At 39.5% G+C, this 19,749-nt stretch overlaps 1 protein-coding gene across 9 annotated transcripts in view; it reads left to right on the forward strand.

Moving 5' to 3' along the window:
- Positions 1-13,371, forward strand: part of PAM (peptidylglycine alpha-amidating monooxygenase) — a 222,824-nt gene extending 209,453 nt beyond the window's left edge. For 4 of the 9 annotated variants that reach the window (XM_048849474.2, XM_075128593.1, XM_075128597.1 and 1 more), the window contains 5 exons: positions 254-353; positions 2,411-2,464; positions 9,684-9,887; positions 11,855-11,911; positions 12,525-13,371. In XM_048849474.2, coding sequence (XP_048705431.2) covers positions 254-353; positions 2,411-2,464; positions 9,684-9,887; positions 11,855-11,911; positions 12,525-12,706 — 597 coding nt within the window. In that variant the 3' untranslated portion in view covers positions 12,707-13,371. The remainder of the gene's footprint in view (positions 1-253; positions 354-2,410; positions 2,465-9,683; positions 9,888-11,854; positions 11,912-12,524) is intronic. The other 5 variants (XM_075128592.1, XM_075128598.1, XM_075128594.1 and 2 more) reach the window with 4 other exon arrangements.
- The last annotated feature ends 6,378 nt before the right edge of the window (positions 13,372-19,749 follow it).

Consider the following 19,749-nt stretch of genomic DNA (forward strand, 5'->3'; position numbering starts at 1 on the left):
TGTTAAGCTCTCTATAAATCATGACAATAACTACTGCCCTTGGAGGAAGTGAACACCTGATGGAGATGTAATTCCTGTCTCTTCTTTCCTTTGAAGGCCTGGCGCCAGCATAAGCTATAGCACCCATTATATGAGAGCTAAATTTGGCTCTGTATCTCAAATTTTTGATTAAACAGGCCTTTTGCATTTGTGTTTTAATTCTAATACATTGTGTAGTCATTCAGGAGTGATTTGTGGCTGTTTATCTTGACAGAGCTTTGAGATGCCACATGACGTTGTTGCTTCAGAAGACAAAACAGTGTACATTGGAGATGCTTATGCCAAAACAGTATGGAAGTTCACTTCCACAGAAAGTATGTTGCTTTTGTTTTGACTTGTACTTTAAAAGATACTTCCCTGAAACCATGTTCTCAGTGACTGACATCCCCTGTCCATTGTCTGTACCTTGATTAAGGATTGGTTTCATTGCTTGAGCTAAACAGTTGAATTTTCTTTTTCCACGTTCATGTTCACATTTCATTGCTTAAAATAAGCATGTTTCGCAAAAAAATGGCTGCTCTTTTTACCATTCGTTTGTAACATTAATTCCTGGTCTATATCAAATATGAATCCTGGGCAGATTAACTAATTTGTCACAGAGCTTCATATGAAATTGTATATCCCAGTGAGTATTTTTCTTGTTACATCATTTGTACGTATTTAAACAAATGCTTAAGATTAATTTTTTCCAGTTCTGTAATGTATCATTTGTTGACAATGCCCTCTGTTTACTTAGAGGTTGTGATACAGGAAATTCTCTGCGGCTGAAGTAAAGCCAGAAGTCCAAACTGAGTCCATTTTAATTGCACCGGGAGTAGGTCACTTTGACAAATCAGTCCAGTTTAATCTAAAGTCCTATTTACATTAACTGGAAATACTTCCCAATTTACTATACTCAGTTAGACTTCCGGGGGATGGGGTGAATATGATCTGAGTCAGACATTGAATTTAGCAGGATTAAAAAATGGATTAGGCATTTTCTAGGAATAACAATATAATCCACCGTTACGTTAGATAGGATGAAAATGTATAAAATGTAGAAATCCAACCACTAGTTGTCTACCATTAAAAATATATACTTTCCATCGGATCTGGTTATTCCATAGTTGTCTGTTATATTTCATGCCCCTTCCTCTGAAACATGTGGTACTAGCCACTGTTAGTAACAATACACTGGACTAGATGGACAACTGGTCTGATTGGATATGTCTCTTCCTATGAAGAATAACTCCAAACAGGAAGCACCTCCAAGCTTTCATTCACAAGCGGATGGGAACAGCTAAGGTTTATAAAAACACAAAACTAACAAGTTCAGTCAACACAGCTAAGAGCTTTGAGGAGAGGGACTTGGTTTATATTTTAGAAGTATAGAGTTATAGTAACTATAAGTGATATCCATCTAGTAGATGGGATTTGTATCTAATTTATGATAACATTGTTAAACTGGTCCTCACCCACCTGTCCAAGACCACATGTTAGCATAGTATCAGCCATTGATTCCCCTCCTCCTCTTTCCCCTAAATAGTGTTAAGAATTTGGAACTAGTGAAATGTTTCAGAATGTGCCTTTTCAGATAGGATGACACTTCCACTGTTTAATTACTTATCTTTATGTTATATAAAACCTTTTCGTCCACAAAAGTCTCAAAATGCTTTATAAACCATATTGCAAACTGCATGTATAGAATTACTTCACCCACTGATGAAATACAGCCACTTCTGAGATAGAATGTGGTGGCTGTTTCATATTATATAGCAGCTGCAACACAGTTTGGGCAGGAAGCGAAGAATAATGTCCCTTGGAATTTCAGAGGTAAGTTCGGGTTGGGAGAATGAAATTGCTATGCTGGAATTTGGCCAAGGCACTAGATTTAATACCACAACTCTTGTGCAAAGTGCCGTAGGATTTTTAATAAAAAGTGAACCTTGGGTTGTTTATTTCACCTGAAAGACTCCACCTCCAGTATCACAATGCCCCAAATGCCATACTGGGGTATTGATTCAATGAAGCCTCTAATGGCAAAGTACTACCTACTATATCCCCACACCTTCCTCCAGGGTTTAGATTTTTCCCCTGGTAATGTCCCATTTATTACTAATTAAATCCAACCATGTTAATCATATGAAATGTGATGAGCTCTTATGTGCCCACAAAACCACTTTGTGGCACAGGAGTTGGACATTTATTGAGAACTGCCTTTGTGAATCACGCTCATGCTTTCATAAGATTCTGATGACACTGATAGTTAGTTGACGGTCTTTGGTGAAGTTCAGACACAATGTGATATTTACTAGAGGATTGTACATTTGGTAAAGATGTCAAGAGTCTTTCTAAAATGTCAGTTGGCCTGAAGAGCAATTTTGTGTTACAGAAATGGAGCATCGATCAGTTAAAAAGGCTGGTATTGAAGTGCAGGAAATAAAAGGTTAGTCAGATTCCTTATGGGAATGGGCATACCAGAGTTGTACTGGAAAGCGTTTCTGTGCTTTGTAAATACTCTTGCCAGGAAATATCAGGGAGGGAATGCTAACTAGTCTGACAGTAATTAAATTTTTTGCTATCATTTTCTGTAGTTCAGAGTTACAATGAACTGGCATGGGGAGGGGACATGGGGTAGCATGTTGCATTGCTGGTAGACCCAATATAATGAGAGAATCAAACACTTCAACTTCACTGGTGAAAAGTGTGTCTCAGAAATGTACCCAATGGACTGTCCTGTATGACCCTCCATTATCCACAAAATAGCATCGGCATCAGCTCTGTTAGATGCAGAAGTGGCTGTGGTATGTAGTTGTCTCAATTATCCAGAAAAAAATAGTAGCATATTTGAAATAGCTGTTGGTTCCATTTTCTTTTTATTTAGTCTGTACAGCATATTGACAGTGCTGGTTACATTATTAATAATGGCATAAAGCATTTTCTTTTGCTCAAATTTGTTCCTCCAATCTACTTTTTTTCCCCTTTTTTTCAAAATAGCAGGGTGAAAATGAATTCAAAGAGAGAAAAGAATCAAAAGAACGTAGGGACTTAAAATAGGCAGGTAAAGAAACATAGATAGCACAAGGTTTAAAGGGGGTAAGGTAATGATCTAAGGTAGATGAAGAGGAATTATTTTAAAATTATAATAGTCTATTACACAAGTCTCTTCTACAGAAGAAGTGGTAATTTACCCTGAAAAAAATGCACTGTAGTTATACTGTTTTTACTTTGGCAGAATTCAGAGCACCAGGCTTTAGATATAAATGGAAATATGAAAAAAAATCAACATCACCAAATGTAAACATATTAGTACAAAGTAGACTCCCTTTAAGACACGATAATACTAGCATCCTCTTCTCTCATCAGACAATCTCACCCAAAGTACTCAGCAGAAAAATATGCCTGGAAGTGCAACAAATCCAGGCTCTGGCAGATGAGGGTGAAAAGCCCATAGCAGCACTAAGGCTTTTTTGGCAAAGGTACCCTGCTAGCTGCCGCCTCTCATTTAATCAGGGATATCTAGATTAGAATAGTTCAGTAGTATCACATAGATTCAGAGAGAGTCTTTCAAATAACCACTTGCTATACAACTTCGGGGCACGTAGGTTAAAATCAATAGTTTTTAGCTTCCCCCTGGAAGCTAATAGGCAGCAAATGTTCCTCCGGGGGGAATTCTCGGCCAAAAAATTAAAAATACTGCACACAATATTTTAAAATTCTGTTTATTACATTTGTCAATATAACCATGCCAGTTTCAATTATGTTGGTAATTTATTTCAAAATACCTGTCAGCAAGTATGTCTGAAACAATACAGAGGAAAAAAAAGATCTAGGAAAAAATTTTTGACAAATAGATTCCTTACTAGACATATTAATACAGAACTTTGAGTAATTCATTTAAACTACAATACATAAACATATTTCCTGCACCCCTCAGAAGAAGTGCAAAGGCTTGGGGTAGAGGGAGGGAGCCTGGGAGCAAACCTGGAGAGTGGTTGTGTGTGGATGGGAGAAGTATGGAACAGGTTTTTGGAGGGGTTGGGGGTGGGAAGGGATTGTACAGAGTTGGGGAGCCTCCCCCATGTAGGCCCTGGCTGATCCCTAGCCTCTCCCATTTTAGTTGGGCACATCTGCCCGCGTCCCCATGTATCTCTGCACCCTCTTACCCCACGTCCCAATTTGTGTCTGCAGCCCCCTTCTCCATGTTACCCGGGGTTTTGCTGAACTCAGAGCTCTTGGTAACTTTACTCTTTGCAAGGTGATGACAGGAAATAAATCAATGGGGGACACGGCACGTCTGGCCAATAGATAGTTGATGTAAGCAGGCAAACAAAGGTGCTTTCACTCTAAGCGTCTACTTTATTTAGTCTAAAGTGTGATGGATTTGGTCACAGAGATCCCCTTGGGACTGTCACCTGATGTGCTGAAATTACCTCTGAACCCGTTTTCACTGCCAGCTTGGGACTTCAGAACCCTGCCTTGTTCAGCCAGACACGCTAGCCTGCAACAACACAGACTCGAGATCTGGGCCAATGCCCCCAAAGCTGCAGTCTTTAACCAAAAACAGCTCAGCAGGTTACCTCTCCAGCACCCAGACACTGAGTTCCCAATGGTATCCAAGTCCCAAATAAATCCATTTTACTCTGTATAAAGCTTATACAGGGTAAACTCATAAATTGTCCGCCCTCTATAACACTGATAGAGAAAGATACACAGCTGTTTGCTCCCCTAGGTATTAATCACTTACTCTGGGTTTACTAGTAAACAAAAGTGATTTTATTAAGTATAAAAAGTAGGATTTAGGTGGTTTCAAGTAATAACAGAACAAAGTCACCAAGCAAAATAAAGCAAAAACACGCAAGTCTAAGCCTAATACATTAAAGAAACTGATTACAGATAATATCTCACCCTCAGAGATGTTCCAATAAGCGTCTTTCACAGACTACACTCCTTCCTAGTCTGGGGCCAGTCCTTTCCCCTGGTATAGTTCTTGTTCGTTCCAGCAGACATCTCAGGTGGTAGGCAGGGGCTTTCTCATGACTGGCTGCCCCCTTTGTTCTGTTCCACCCCCTTTTATAGCTTTAGCACAAGGCAGGAATCTTTTCTCTTTGGGTCCCCACCCCTCCTCCTAAATGGAAAAGTACCAGATTTAAGATGGATTTCATTATCAGGTGACATGGTCACATGTCACTGTGAGACCCCTAGTCCCCGTTCCCCATGGGCAGGCCCACACGTACACAGGAAGACTTTCAAGTAACTAAGGCCATTTTCAACTGATTGTTTCTGGAGCACCCTTAATGGCCCCCACTTAATATGTTTACATCAGTGATACAAGTTTATATCTTATTCTCCTAACTCCAGACATAGAAATAATACGTGCAAACAAATAGGGTGAACATACTTAGTAGATTATAAGCTTTCTAATGATCCCGTACAAGGGGTATTTAGCATAAAGCATATTCCAGTTATGTCATATTCATAAGCATATTTCCATAAAACGTATGGAGTGCAACGTCACATCAAGTACTTACACATGTCTGCAGCACATTAGTAGAGCACCCCAAATTAACCCCAGTTTAATATTTACCCAGGGTCTCAAGTGGATATCTGTAGACTTCCAGTGGCCAGCTAGCCATCTGCAGGGGAACTTGAGAGGTGTCTCAAAATATCCCAAGTATTCAAATGTCCTCTGAGCTCAGATCTCTTCATCTTTTTATACCCAGTTTGTTAGTATTACATGGCTTGTTCATCAAAAAACTGCTGAGCTGAAGTTGTGTGTGGAGTTTTCCAGCCTGTCAGGCAGGGAATTTTTCTTCAGTTAACCAGCTGTATTTCACATAACAATAGTTAACTATGGCCAGACTTTTCATTTTGCGCAACTGCATGCTTCAGCAAAAACTCAAGTCAGGAGGGCACTGGGTCATGTTCACTCCTTGTTGTCACTCACTTTCCCCTCCTCTGCTGGTCTGTTAGTTGTGCTAAGGATTCAGCAACTGCCTTTCTAGCTGTTTTCAGCAATGAATATAACAATTGGTATGCCGGCTGTGGGCAGTGGTCTAGGCATGCTACTGCACTTTGGGCTACTAAAAATCTCCCCCTCCTACACCCATGAATCCCTGCTCCTCTCTACCCCCTGTCCCCATGGGGCCCTGCAGCCACCCTCCCATTCAGCCCCTGGCACAATGCTGTCATCCTACTAGCCCCTAAGCTTATGCCCCAGTCTGTCCTTCCCCACTAGCCCTTCTGTACTCCATGTCAGCAGCCCCATGTGCTCAATTCTGTCTGGTGCCTCCTACCTGGCCCTGCTCTGACGAACGCAGCCTCTCCACCAGCTGGTTGCCCTCTCTTCTGGAACCACAGCAGCCCTTGGTGGGTGAAAGGTGTAAGTCCAGCACCTCTCCAGCAGAATCTGTATTCTGCAGAGAAAATAAAATCTGCTGGGGACATAAATTCTGCTCGTATGTAGTGGCACAGAATTCCCCCAGGAGTAAAATGTATAGATATAATATACTTTCTGTGTGATGTTCTGCTTAATGTGGATTGATGTGGTATGCACTAGCTATAACTTACAGATGGTAGAGTGCTCTTATTACAGTAGTCTAATCTCAAAATGAGACACAAATTTGGAAAACTGATTAACATCAGAAAGTGCCTTTAGCTATAGCTGCTACCTGAGCAGCCAAAGATCTATAAAAGCCCCCACAGTCATTCTCTGTCATGACCCATAAAATGTGAAGCCTCACTACATAGCAAAACTTGGAGAGCATTTTACAAAACAAACAATATAATTTTATAAATATACATACAAATATTGCACATATGCATATATATGTTCATACGACGTATAGCAAGCTTTTAAATTCATCTAATATATCAGAAAAGGTTTCTGATGCAGCAGTTTCTTTAAAAAGTTTAAAATATAAAATAAATTAGTCCATGATATTAGTATGAAGTTGTGTTTTTACTAATTAAAAATGTTTCACAAAAATATGCCATAAAAGTTTCTTCGAAATTTGTAAATAAATAAATAAATAAATTTAAAGAATTTCCTTAGAAACCCCTTTTCTAATCTTATGTGGCAACCAAATACAGTTCTAGAATCAGAGTATTTTCAAATGCACCCAAGTGAGCAAAGAGCCTAAATCCTATTTCCTTTCAATAGTCACAATCTGTAATCTGTTACCAATGAGCAGTCAAGTAATCAGTGAGATTTACATAAAATAGGTTAGTCTATCCATTGCTATAATGCTAAAGGGTACAGTATGCACCTTATTGGGAAGGAGAAGGCGGCTGTATGACTGAACTGGCAATATACTTTCATACTTTCCAGGATGAATTAAAGTGTTCAGATTTCAAAGGAGTGAATTTATTGGTTGGGGTTAGACAGGGTTCAGTTCCAAACAGAATTTGTGGCTTCATTTTGCTTGAAGTTTCACCCTATGTTCCCAGGTCAAACACCTCCACCAACTTACCCTCCTTGTTCTTCTGGCTTTTCCCTTCGTGTGTTTGTTTGATGCAGCCTGATGGCAGCACAGTGCACTGGGAATGGACTCCTCTCTCCATGCTCCTTGGCCAAGATTGAGTCCAGGATGTAGGTTCCAGAAACTTTTCATCCTGCAACCCCTCCTCATAGAAGTTGTGGAGTTCTCTTCTCCTGGGATACACCCAAACAGTAGTCTTAATAAAAACAAGATTTATTAAAACTGGAGAAAATGGAATATAAACAAAATAAATTTGTTTTAAAATGTCTTGATTTACACTTCCTAGAAGCTAAACTAGAACTCAGTCCCCTCTCTGGTCACAGTGGCTGTCCCCAGTACCAACTCTGCTGTGTCAAAGTGAGAGCAACATAAAGAATTTGCTGGGAACTGAAAGGTAACGCCTACTTAGGCATAAAATTGAACAGTCTGCAACAATTCTCATCTTCATTACAGAAGTATGGTCCATGGAGAATAAGGGCTTGTCTTCACTAAAGTTTTAGCTTGAGATATAAATGAAGTGTTGCCCCTAGCCTGACTCCTGTGCACACACAAATTTTAGCTCGAGTTAAGTGATATTTTTAAACCAGCAATTCCCAAACTTTGGGTCATGATCCCACGTAAGGTTGCTGCAATCCCAAGTGTTCAGAGGATGCCATTTTACAAAATGGCACCCTCCATGTAGCGTGACCTCACACACACCATATGTGTGCGAGGTCATACTGTGTGGAGGATGCCATTTTGTAAAACAAAATGGTGTCCAACATGCTGCAGTTGACTTCACACACAAACTGCGTATGAGGTCAAGCTGCAAGGACAACTCCATTTAAAAATGGCATCCTCCATGCTGTCTGGGGTCGCAGGAAGCAATACATGTGAAAATGGGGTCATACAGGGAAAATGTTGGGAACTGCGGCTTTAAACTAAAGCCAGCTGGCCTGTCAGGGGCTGTGGGTTGAAGTTTGAGTGCTGCTGATGCTCCAGCTAGTAAAGCAGTGGGGACTTGGTTACTCAGTCAGCTGCTAATCCAACCACTGTGCAGCTCGACCATTTTACAGTGTGATTGCTCTCACCTGACCAAGGCTAACTCATGAGAAGTTAACTCAAGTGTAGGTAACTTTCTCAAATGCCCCAGTGAACACAAGCCCTAAGAAGTTTCAGTGGCTCATTTCATGCTGGGACCTGGTAATCGTTGGCTGCCACTTCTCCATATTAAAGACTAAGGGAACTCACAGCTGCATTATAGAACTCTCTGGACTTTACTTGACTCCACAGGCCACACTTTGGCTACCCCGGTAGAAAATACTGAAGTGTATATAGTTTTATTGGAGTTCATCCAAAACATTACCAGCTGTACAGATTTACTAGCAATACACACATGTCAAACTTCACAGCTGAAATTGCACCTTTTTGGGATCATATTATCCAGCTCCCTTCTCAATATGGCACATGTTCCTCCTTGATAACTATAGTCTACCAATAGCATCAACCTCCTTTTCCCATTCATCCTCCTCCATGGCACTGTAGGGAAAAGGAAATGTACTGGTGGAATCATTTCACATGGCATAATTCTAGCAACTAAAGTTGTGGATAAAATGCAACCACAATACAATTAATGCCTATCTCGCAAAGTGCGAGCTGCTCTGAACAAACACACACATATATATACACACACATACAAGTCCCCTCTGGGTTAATTGTTTCAAGGACTGTAACAAATACATTCCCTTTTTATTCTTGATAATACAAAAATGTAACCAGTTACTTGCAAAAGGATCTATGCAGCTAACGTAAGGGGATGTCTTCCTGAGAAAGTAATGTCATGCCTTGCTTTGTTATAACAATGGAATGCTTCAGGATTTTCCCATCATTCAAATGTTGGAATTCTTTAGGAGCAACTCTCCCTGACAGTTGTCCCATCTCCATCCTCTGAACTGCAAATATTAGAGAAATAAAGAGAGTACACTCTAATCTTCTCAGACATTTAGAAAGTTATATCTCTATTCCCCTGCATGGCTCTTGAGATGACACCAGCAGTAGCTAAGAAATCCCGTGAGCATGTCATTTTATAGTTTTAATGGTGCCTGTTATTAATTACTAAAAATTTCTGGGGCATTAGCATGTTCTTTTCAAGCATGTTGCTTGAAATGCCAAGATACCGATGTCAATTCTCTTCTTTTCTTAAAGAAGCAGAGACAGTTATAGAAGCCAGACTGAAAAACAAACCTGTTTCAACGGAGTCTCAAAAGAAGTGGGAAAAACATCATATTGTTGAACAGGCCAGCCCTGGAATTTCCTTTGTTCTTATTACAACTCTTCTAATTATTCCTATTGTTGTCCTGTTGGCAATTGCTGTATTTATTCGATGGAGGAAGACAAGGGTCTATGGAGGTAACCATGAATAACTCTTAAATTCCAGAACAACAGACTTTTATTATTCAAAGACATCATTGAACAGGCAGGGCCAAAATTATGAAAAGAGTCCTGTTGTCTGTATTTAATCCTGTGTACAGGTACCATGGCAATGCATTCTAATCCTGTGTTGGCATCCACAAATGACTGTGTCTGCAAATACATTTATTATTGTACCTTAATAAACCACTTTTTCAGTATTTCCTTCTAAATCTTCCCTTTAGTTGTTATCAGGGTAAAACTGGTTCTGAAATCCCAGAAAGAGCCTTCTGATTATAATTATTTTGATATAGATAAATCCTTTATTTTAAAATTCAATGTATAATGTACTTAGAGATGCTTTTCATGTTGGGAAAGCTTAGAATATTTTTTTCTTCAAAATAAGTGCAGCTTTTAAAAAAAAAAAAAAGACCCATAAAGATATAAACAAAAAGGAGTACTTGTGGCACCTTAGAGACTAACCAATTTATTTGAGCGTAAGCTTTCGTGAACTACAGCTCACTTCATCGGATGCATCACGAAAGCTTACGCTCAAATAAATTGCTTAGTCTCTAAGGTGCCACAAGTACTCCTTTTCTTTTTGCGAATACAGACTAACCTGGCTGCTACTCTGAAAGATATAAACAGTATTACAGGATTTCCCAGAAATAAACAAATTGCAAACATTAACAAAAAATGTCTGAGGGGAACATAAATGGTAGTTCACTTACTATCTCATGCATTTTCTGAGTCATACATACGTTTCTATTATGTATGTGCCTTCATCCCTTTGAAATCCAGCTGTGACCTTCTTAATGCGTATTTGTAGTGCTAAAACTGTGACATTGTCTCCAGTTCATACTGTAGTAACCTATTATAACACATTTTACTTTCTTCGAAACTGTCACATGAATTAGCAATTAAATGTTCATTTCCTGGGTTATCTGTATGCCATAAAAAAGTTGGTAAAACAGACAGAATAAAACATACATGAATTGTGCAAATAACATAGTTCCACCACTATTACAGACCCAATGTAATTGAAATCCTCACACAAAATTCATAAAGTTTGAAGTGCAGTGATAATGGTGGAAGAAAATCTTGCTTGCAAATGTTCAGCATTGAAAAGTAATACTGCATGAGGAGTTGTTGTTTTTAGTGTTAAATATGCAAACACTCCAGAGGGCTAAATCATTATAAAAAGCAGATATGAATAAGACCTCTTAAATCTACCTGTCCATCTCCCAGCATGCAGATTTGTTCCTTCTAGTGCATTTTGGAGTAACTGAATTTACAGTGGATGGGAACATTTTGATAAAACTGGACTTTGTTAAATATCTAGAATATATTTAAACTGGTAAAAACAAATTACTTAGTTCTGCAAATTCTTTGCACTGATTTATGAGTATATACAAAGTAGTGTGTAGAAAAAACAATTTGGTTGTGGTTTTTTGTTTTCCTTTGGATTTGCAGTGGGAGAATCACTATCATTTTCCAGTAGCTCAAGAAATTTGGAGATCATTGAAGTGTCTACCATGGATCTAGAGTGTTTCAAGAGCAAACTGTACCACATGCATGTCCAAATGAGAACAGAAGTATAGTACTGTTTGGCATGTCTTACTACAACTTGCAGTGTGCTGGAATATAATTATCCAGACAGTGTAAGTGATGAAGTTGTTCTTCTCCAACTGTAGTCTTCACGATCACAAAAGCCAGCAGTTGAGAAAGTGGTTCTCGGATTTGACTGAGAATTTAATCATCTTAATGGCTGCAGTGACGTATAGAAAGAATGGCACAAACTGAAAATAAAGAGTGTGTCCTTTTTCCCACTATGAGTTAGAATTCTACCCTAACCATGAAACTGGACAATATCAATTTTTCTCTCAACTGCTGATCAGTATCAGAAAATGCACTGTTTCAGAATAGGGCCATTGATGCTTATTTTGAAATTTGCTTTATCTTTTCAGCTGATGCAGACCACAAACTTGAATCAAGTTCAGGAAGAATCTTGGGCAGACTTCAAGGTAAGTAAAATGCAAGATATCTTTGACAGTTAAGAGTCCAATAACTCAGATTTTATTCAAGTAAGTCAACACAGAAACATGTTTGAGAATAAATATTGTATATTTAATACCTTGGTGCTGGGAGTGGGATTTTCCAAGGGCAGAGGTGGGGGAAGTCTCTCCTCCTCAGCTCTCTCTTTATTATAAATATATATAATGCCTTCCTCCTACCACCTTTTAGATGTCCGCTCAAGATGATCTGCCATTCCTGCCAAGAAGCTGGTACCTGTCATAATGAGTTATCCCTGTTTCTTATAGTGAATGAAATGAAGCGCTGCCTCTGGGATGGCTAATTATGTTCAGACTGGTCGGGACACACGAGATGCTGTTCAGACGGTTGTTATAGCTGAATCCTAAAGGAAGCTCTAAAAAAACCCATTTGTAATTTTGTTTGCCACAACCTATGTGCCTAGCTTCCCAAGATGGTTCATGTGCTGGCCTTCTTCGAGGGCTTGGTGGAAGGTGCTTTTGGGAAAAGGATAAGGGTCATTAAAGTGGGTAATGGATGAGTGGTAGGAATTTTTTTTTCAAATTCAGTAATGGAAAGCTTACCTTAGGTATTTCCTTTCTACAGGAAAAGGTAGTGGAGGCCTTAACCTTGGGAACTTCTTTGCAAGCCACAAAAGCTACAGTCGGAAAGGGTTTGACCGACTTAGTACTGAAGGGAGTGATCAAGAAAAAGATGAAGATGATGGTACAGACTCAGAAGAAGAGTATTCAGCTCCCCCACCCCCACCAGTATCTTCCTCATCATGAAACCAGCCTTTGATTTATTCTACATTGAATGATTCTACCAAGAACATCAGATTCCTTTTCCCTTTAGCACGTTTAAGATTTTGTGTATTTAATTGTAAACTGTACTAGTCTGCGTGGGGCTGTACACTGGGATTTGTTTGGTTTTAGTTTGGTTTTAGTTTGGTTTGGGGTTTTTTTTAAGTGGAGGAGTGTGTGGAAGTTTTATATCAGTGCCGTTGTCTTTATGTGAACATCTTAATAAAGAAAACAATCCTCTTTTAATGGCAGTACTGATTTAAAGTAGTAGTATTTTATCATTTCTGTTTTGGGACCTTTTCTGTATTTGTAAATAAGTCCCATTATCTGCTTTAGCACAATATTTTCCTCATGACATTTCAGTTGTCAGTTTCTCTCTTTTGTGCCTTTCCTGTTCAATATCCTTAAACTATTGCAGTACAGAGGAAATACAGTGCCACAGGAAAACAAAGCTGCTAAATCTTCTTCTATTTTTTTAAAATCACTAACATAATATTGCATTGAGAGAGAGAAAAAGTCTCTATTTAATTCTTTTTTCTTCCTCCTTAGTTGGTGTGTTTCTGAGATGTCTTATTTTTAGATAGTATTACTGTTAAAATACTATTTTCTGAGGCTGAATGTAATTTGTGTAATAAAGTGTTCGCAGAGCATTTGCTGTCAGAGTGTATTTTGGAATTTTTGCATATTTGAAGGGTTTTTGTATACAACTTTTGTAACAATAACACAGACCACTTCTTACAGTGAAAAATGTGCTATTTTGTATGAGTTGGAAGATATTTTGTTATGTAGCAGCTTTAAAGGGGAAAAAAACAAGACTAACTTACATACATGTATAAAATCAAACAAACATTTAAAGAGGAATCTTGCCTGTATATCAAAATTGCAGGGTATTTATTTTAATAAAACATGATCAGAGCTAAGAAGAAACCTGTGTCTCAGATTGCATATGAAAATAAATTAGTTTAGGCAACTAGTATAAGTTTGCTTACAGAACTGATACTCTTAATTTTTCTAAATTTCCTCCCCCATTCATGCAACATAGTCCTCATTTCTGCAATATGATGACTCACTATTTTATATTTAGACCGGCTAGATAATTATGCTGAATGTGTGAGTCATCTAAAGTGACTCATTTGTGTGACATTGTCATGATTCATCAGTCTCCTTTGAGGATCAGAGGCATAGATTAATCTCATTTTATTTAAAATCTGCACATACAGGCTGAGAGAGCAAAAAATTGCTACAGGGTCCTATGAAATGACTTTCATCACATTTACTATAATGGGCTGTTGCTGGTGCTTAAGGAGGTTTCTTGGGGGCAAATGTATTGTATTGCTGGAACACAGACTGATTCATCCCTGACCAGATAAGGCCTTGTACCTCTTCTTTCGGGAACAAAGGGTAAAAAACTTAACTACCCTTCTCTGTTTTTTCTTAGAAGAGAAGTGGTAACTCCTCTAGGGTTAAACTCCCAAAATGCAACCATTTTTCAGGCCATTAGAGCGCTGATGCTGTAGCTCTGAAAGTACTGTTTTTTTCCCCCTAACAAAATGACTCTGTCTCACACTTGGGACCCAGGAGAGCATTAGTGTTCTTTTGGGTGCAACTTTATTATAGCTGAGCCATTTGCTTGCCTTAAACTTGCATACAAGCAAAAATAATGAGAATTCGAGCAGGAAGAAACCTAAAAAAGTAATACATAACCATTGAGGGTACCTCATTAGGGTGCAAGATGTTACCTGCTTTGTGCTGAGAGCTGAACTGCCCAACTTTTAACTAATACAGTTAATCAAAACCCATGGTGGTACCATATTATTGGACAAGACAAGATCTTATATTTAATAATGAGTGCATCTGAGCATGTGCACTCTTATTAAACGGGCTGTTATGAGCCTGTCTATTTTCTGATGTTTAGATTTAGCAATTGTGAGCTAACTATCTTGAGAGCCACAATGTATGGAAATGCACTCAGAGATTAGCATGTAATTAAATATTAACTGAAAACAACTGCAGTGAAGAAGACAGTGTATAACTTCTGCATTTGAAAGCTGGGTGGTCAAACTCATCTCAATTGAGGGTGGTGGTGTTTTTTTTAAATGAAAATCATCAAGTTTGAGTGCAGGCGAACACATACTTGACCAAAAAGCATAAAGACACCATAGTATTTACAGGAAATGTTACACCAGTTGGGTCCATTTATTGTTTTGTTGAATGTTGTTAAAAGTGGAGCCCTCTTTAACACTTGTTTTAAATGATAAACCTGGGTCACTAATGTTCTGTAGGAACCAATCGAAAATAGTCTGGGGTTTTTAAAAGCCAAGTGTGACTGCCTCTTGTTCAGATGTGGCTCTTGGTGGAGTGCATATGAGCCTTCTCTTCCTTACTTAATCCTGTCTACACTACAAAAATTATGTATCGCTGACAATGCGTGCAACTGAGCATGGTTTAAATGGAAGTATAAAAGGACAAACTTGTTCAGCAGGACATAAAACAATTGTAGTCTATGCCTTCTCCAGCGTGCAGGGACTAGTCTCTACTAGACCCCACTGTGGTGCAAGCCATCCCAAAAATGGTTGAAATCAGGCACAGTATAGCTCCACTAGCCAGTATTGCATTGCTAGCTTTGGATAAGGGCACATACTGTAATCTCCAAAGGGGTGGGTTGCCACCACAGTTGTGCTCCCCAGGAGGCATACTGCAGTTCCACAGCTTTTCCTGTTCAAGGCTGTGCTTTAATAACCCAGTCTGGCCCTAAATGAGCAGAGGAGAGATGCAGTAAAAAGAACTAATTTTTGCTGTACCTAAAGGTAACGTGCAATGGAAAAATCATGCAGGAAAACAATAGATCAGAGTATTCTTTTTGCACAATTGTTTAATAACCAGCAGATCCTCCTCAAAAGAATCTCTGTTAAAAGAATAACCATGTGTTATCTACTGAAAGAAAAATATTAGTTATTTGTTGTCAAAGTAGAATTGGCTTACATAGCATGTGCCCTTTTATCTCACTGACAGCAGATGTCCACCAATTAACAGAAAATGCTTTTTAAGTAATAAACGCTGGAAGAAATGCCAACTCCAAGCCTTCAAAAATCACGACTGATCATATAGTGTGATTTTTTTTAATGGATTTTTTTTATCTTGTGGATTCATTTTTTTTGAGCTTTTCTCAGCCACTGTGGGGGATAGACACTTTTTAGTTGAAAGCTCAGATTCTCATATAATCACATGGCTCTAGGAGCTGGGGCTTTAAGAAAAACACCAAATACTGTGAGAGTTGGCAACAGTGCTGCCTGAGGAGCTGCAGTGACCCTCTCCCATTAGTGAATAATGCCATGAACTTTGGATAAGGCAGGGAAGGAACCTGCTATTTGTCCCAAGTTTGAGTTGGGCAGCTCAGAGAGGTGGCCCCTCTGAATATAGGTAGTTCACAATGAGCAAACCAGGAGGCAACTGTAGGCTCCTGGTAGAAGAGCCAACAAACAGACCTGCACCACTAAGTCACCTGAAGGTGTCCCAGTTAGACAAAATTATATCCCAGTTAAGCAGCTGTCCTTTCTATCAAGTACCATTAGGTGTAAATTGGCTCCCTAGGAGGCATCTTGATTAAGTAGAGTTTTCCAATTAAGCAGTGCACTGTAGTAGTTAATGAGGATTTATAAATCAATGCAGTAAATTGCAACAGTTCCTTGCTCTCCACTAAGCTAGATTCATGTACATCCTTTCAGAGAACTTTTAGTTCCCTAGTATGATTCCTGGTACTGTCGCATAGGGGCATGAATTGGTGGGGGCTGGGTAGAGTTGTGAGGGGCATGGCATGAGGAACCTGCAGATTTCTGCTGCCTTACCCTGAAGTGTATAAGAAGTGTTGTATTAATAAAAATTGTTTGTTTATCCAAATGTGCTAGCAACATATTAACATAAAATGTCTGGGGTAGAAAAACTAGGTAAGGTCACTGCTTATAGAGCAAGCCAAAAATAAGGGCTACACTGGATTAAATCAAACATTCAGAGACGCCATGACATTGTTCTTTTAAATGTGCTTTTCTTATTGAAACAATGTCCTGTGACATACTGTGCAATTATTCTGGTCTCCTGCTGTGTGTAATGGATAACTGCTGTAACAGGAAAAAGGGGAAAGACCGCAGTTTCTGAACCGAGACATGGGATGCCTAATTCATCTCTGACTCGCTAGTCAAATTCTGGCTCTGCACTTCAGTGTGGTTGCATGCCTGTAACAGATGCTACAAAGAAGAGCACAAGCGAAATGCCTATGTTGCTTAGAACATGTTTTCTGTTTAAAATAGCAGCATACAGCTTGCATAGCACAGTTTTAACATCCCATCATTTTACTTTTATATCTAACCTTTCTTACTCTAGAATGAATATGATAACTTCTTGATTCATCATGAATTATCATAAAATGTGATTTTAAAATATTCAACATCTGCATGAATGGTCTGTTCAAATCACCCTTCTTTGATACTTTTCCGCTATTGTTCCTGTGTAATATTTAGATTCATCTGTGCCATTGAACAGCATGGGACAGCAGAGAGGAATTTACTATCATACAGGGAGGGTTTGCATTCTGAAGAGATCTGATATTTCGCTCTGCAAAACCTGCAACTCCTTTCTGCTTTTGAAGCTTGTTGTCTGAGAAGCTAACCGACCTAGCTGACTTCATTGTACAACTCTTCCAGCAAGTACACAGTAGGTGAAACTATAGGGACATAGAGTTAAGGCACGTGCATATACAGCTCAAATGTCACTCTCTGTAATTCCATTCCACAGAGCTTTGGTATCCTCTCACTTTTATTGTTAAAGTTATTAACACCAGAAACAAAACAGCATGAAACTGAGGTTCTAGAAAGAGCCATTTACATTAAAATCATGAATCCCACAATATTTTGTTTTTTGCTTGAATAATTTATAGTTCATTTTGGATCACTTATTGTGTCCCACATTTGAAAACGAGCAGGTTGAGTGGGCTTCATGCACATCTTCTGTTACTTACACAACCCTTTGTAAGCGAGGCACATGTGGATAGCGATGGGTTTTCAAGTGTGCGTTCAAGAGGATGTTCAGTGTGCTGAGGGTGTTCAGTGTGCTATTGCAAAACATAGCTAGTGTTTGGTGCAGTATTTAGTAATGGCAGGAATTGCATAAACCTGTGGTACATAATTTCCATCGTCAGTGTAGGGTGGGCCATGTGTTCCTCAAAACTGAGCATTATGGGTGTAGTAAGAAGAGACAGAAACAAACAATACTAATAGTGTCCACTTTCAGTTTCTGCCCTGGTGTTTTTCAAAACCTGTCTTACGTAAGTGTTTGTAATCCCCTCCAAACTGGCCACCCAAAGGAGCCAACTGCTGGATGAGCTCATGAAAATGATAGTGTGCTATCAGGTGTATACAGATGTAGGTTACGCTCTTCTCCCCACACAAGCACTTTCACTGAATCTACCCTGGCTCCCTGAGTCCTTGAATTAGCTCTCCCCAGCATGTAGAGTCAAAGCCACTGGAGCCAGGGATTTGGGAAGGAGAGGGAGACATGGGTCACCCTTTTCTCTTTCTCATTTTCCCATGCTCATCAACCAGATACCCACCAAAACCATCCTCTGCAATGCTGTCACCCCCCCTTTCCTATTATGGGAGCCCTAGTTTTTCATTTTGGAAAGCCGTACCCATGTATCTGTTCTAGTATATCATCTGTGTAATACCCTGCAGAGCACAAAGTTTCAGCAGTCAGAGAAATTCACTGATGTATCTGATTGCACATAGTGGCTGTTTTTTTATAGGGAGGTTTGTTTTATGTTCCGAGATTGTTGAAAGATACCAAACTGGTATTTTTGTAGTGGTTGGGTTGTTGATAATGGCATAAAACCACACAAAGAACCATGAAATGTTAAAGTGCTGCACCCTCCCTTTCTTGTCAAAAACATAGTTTGGGAGAGAATTGTGCTACAGTCATTTGTTTCCCCATCTGTTTTTAACGGTTACTGCAGACTTTTCATCCACGTTTATTGACTTGACTAGCTTTACAATGGAGTTCTTATTTAAACTATTGCAGTGAGTGACTGACACCTTGTGGCAAAGTTTGTAAGGAAGAAATACAACCACATTTTTATATACATAGAATCATAGAAGATTAGGGTTGGAAGAGACCTCAGGTGGTCATCTAGTCCAACCCCCTTCTCAAAGCAGGACCAACCCCATCTAAATCATTCCAGCCAGGGCTTTGTCAAGCCGGGCCTTAAAAATCTCTAAGGATGGAGAGTCCACCACCTCCTAGTGAAATAGTTTTTCCTGATATCCAACCTAGACTTCCCCCATTGCTCTTTGTTCTGTCATCTGCCAACACTGAGAACAACCTGGCTCCATCCTCTTTGGAACCCACCTTTAGGTAGTTGAAGGCTGCTATCAAATCCCCCCTCACTCTTCTTTTCTGCAGATTAAGTAAGCCCAGTTCCCTCAGCCTCTCCTCATAAGTCATGTGTTCCAGCCCCCTAATCATTTTCATTGCCCTCCACTGGACTCTCTCCAATTTGTCCACATCCCTTCTAAAGTGGGGGACCCAAAACTGGATGCAATACTCCAGGTGTGGCCTCACCAGTGCCGAATAGAGGGGAATCATCACTTCCCTCGATCTGCTGGCAATGGGATGCAATCGCAATGCAGCCCAATATGCCATTAACCTTCTTGGCAACAAGGGAACACTATTGACTCATATCCAGCTTCTCGTCCACTGTAATCCCCAGGTCCTTTTCTGCAGAACTGCTGCTTAGCCAGTCAGTCCCCAGCCTGTAGCAGTGCATGGGATTCTTCTGTCCTAAGTGCAGGACTCTGCACTTGTCCTTGTTGAACGTCATCAGATTTCTTTTGGCCCAATTCTCCAATTTGTGCAGGTCACTCTGGACCCTATCTCTACCCTCCAGCGTATCTACCTCTCCCCCCAGCTTTGTGTCATCCATGAACTTGCTGAGGATACACTCCATCACATCATCCAGGTCATTAATGAAGATTTTAAACAAA

This window comes from Caretta caretta, chromosome 5 (genome assembly GCF_965140235.1).
Source record: "Caretta caretta isolate rCarCar2 chromosome 5, rCarCar1.hap1, whole genome shotgun sequence".
Lineage (NCBI taxonomy): Eukaryota > Metazoa > Chordata > Testudines > Cheloniidae > Caretta > Caretta caretta.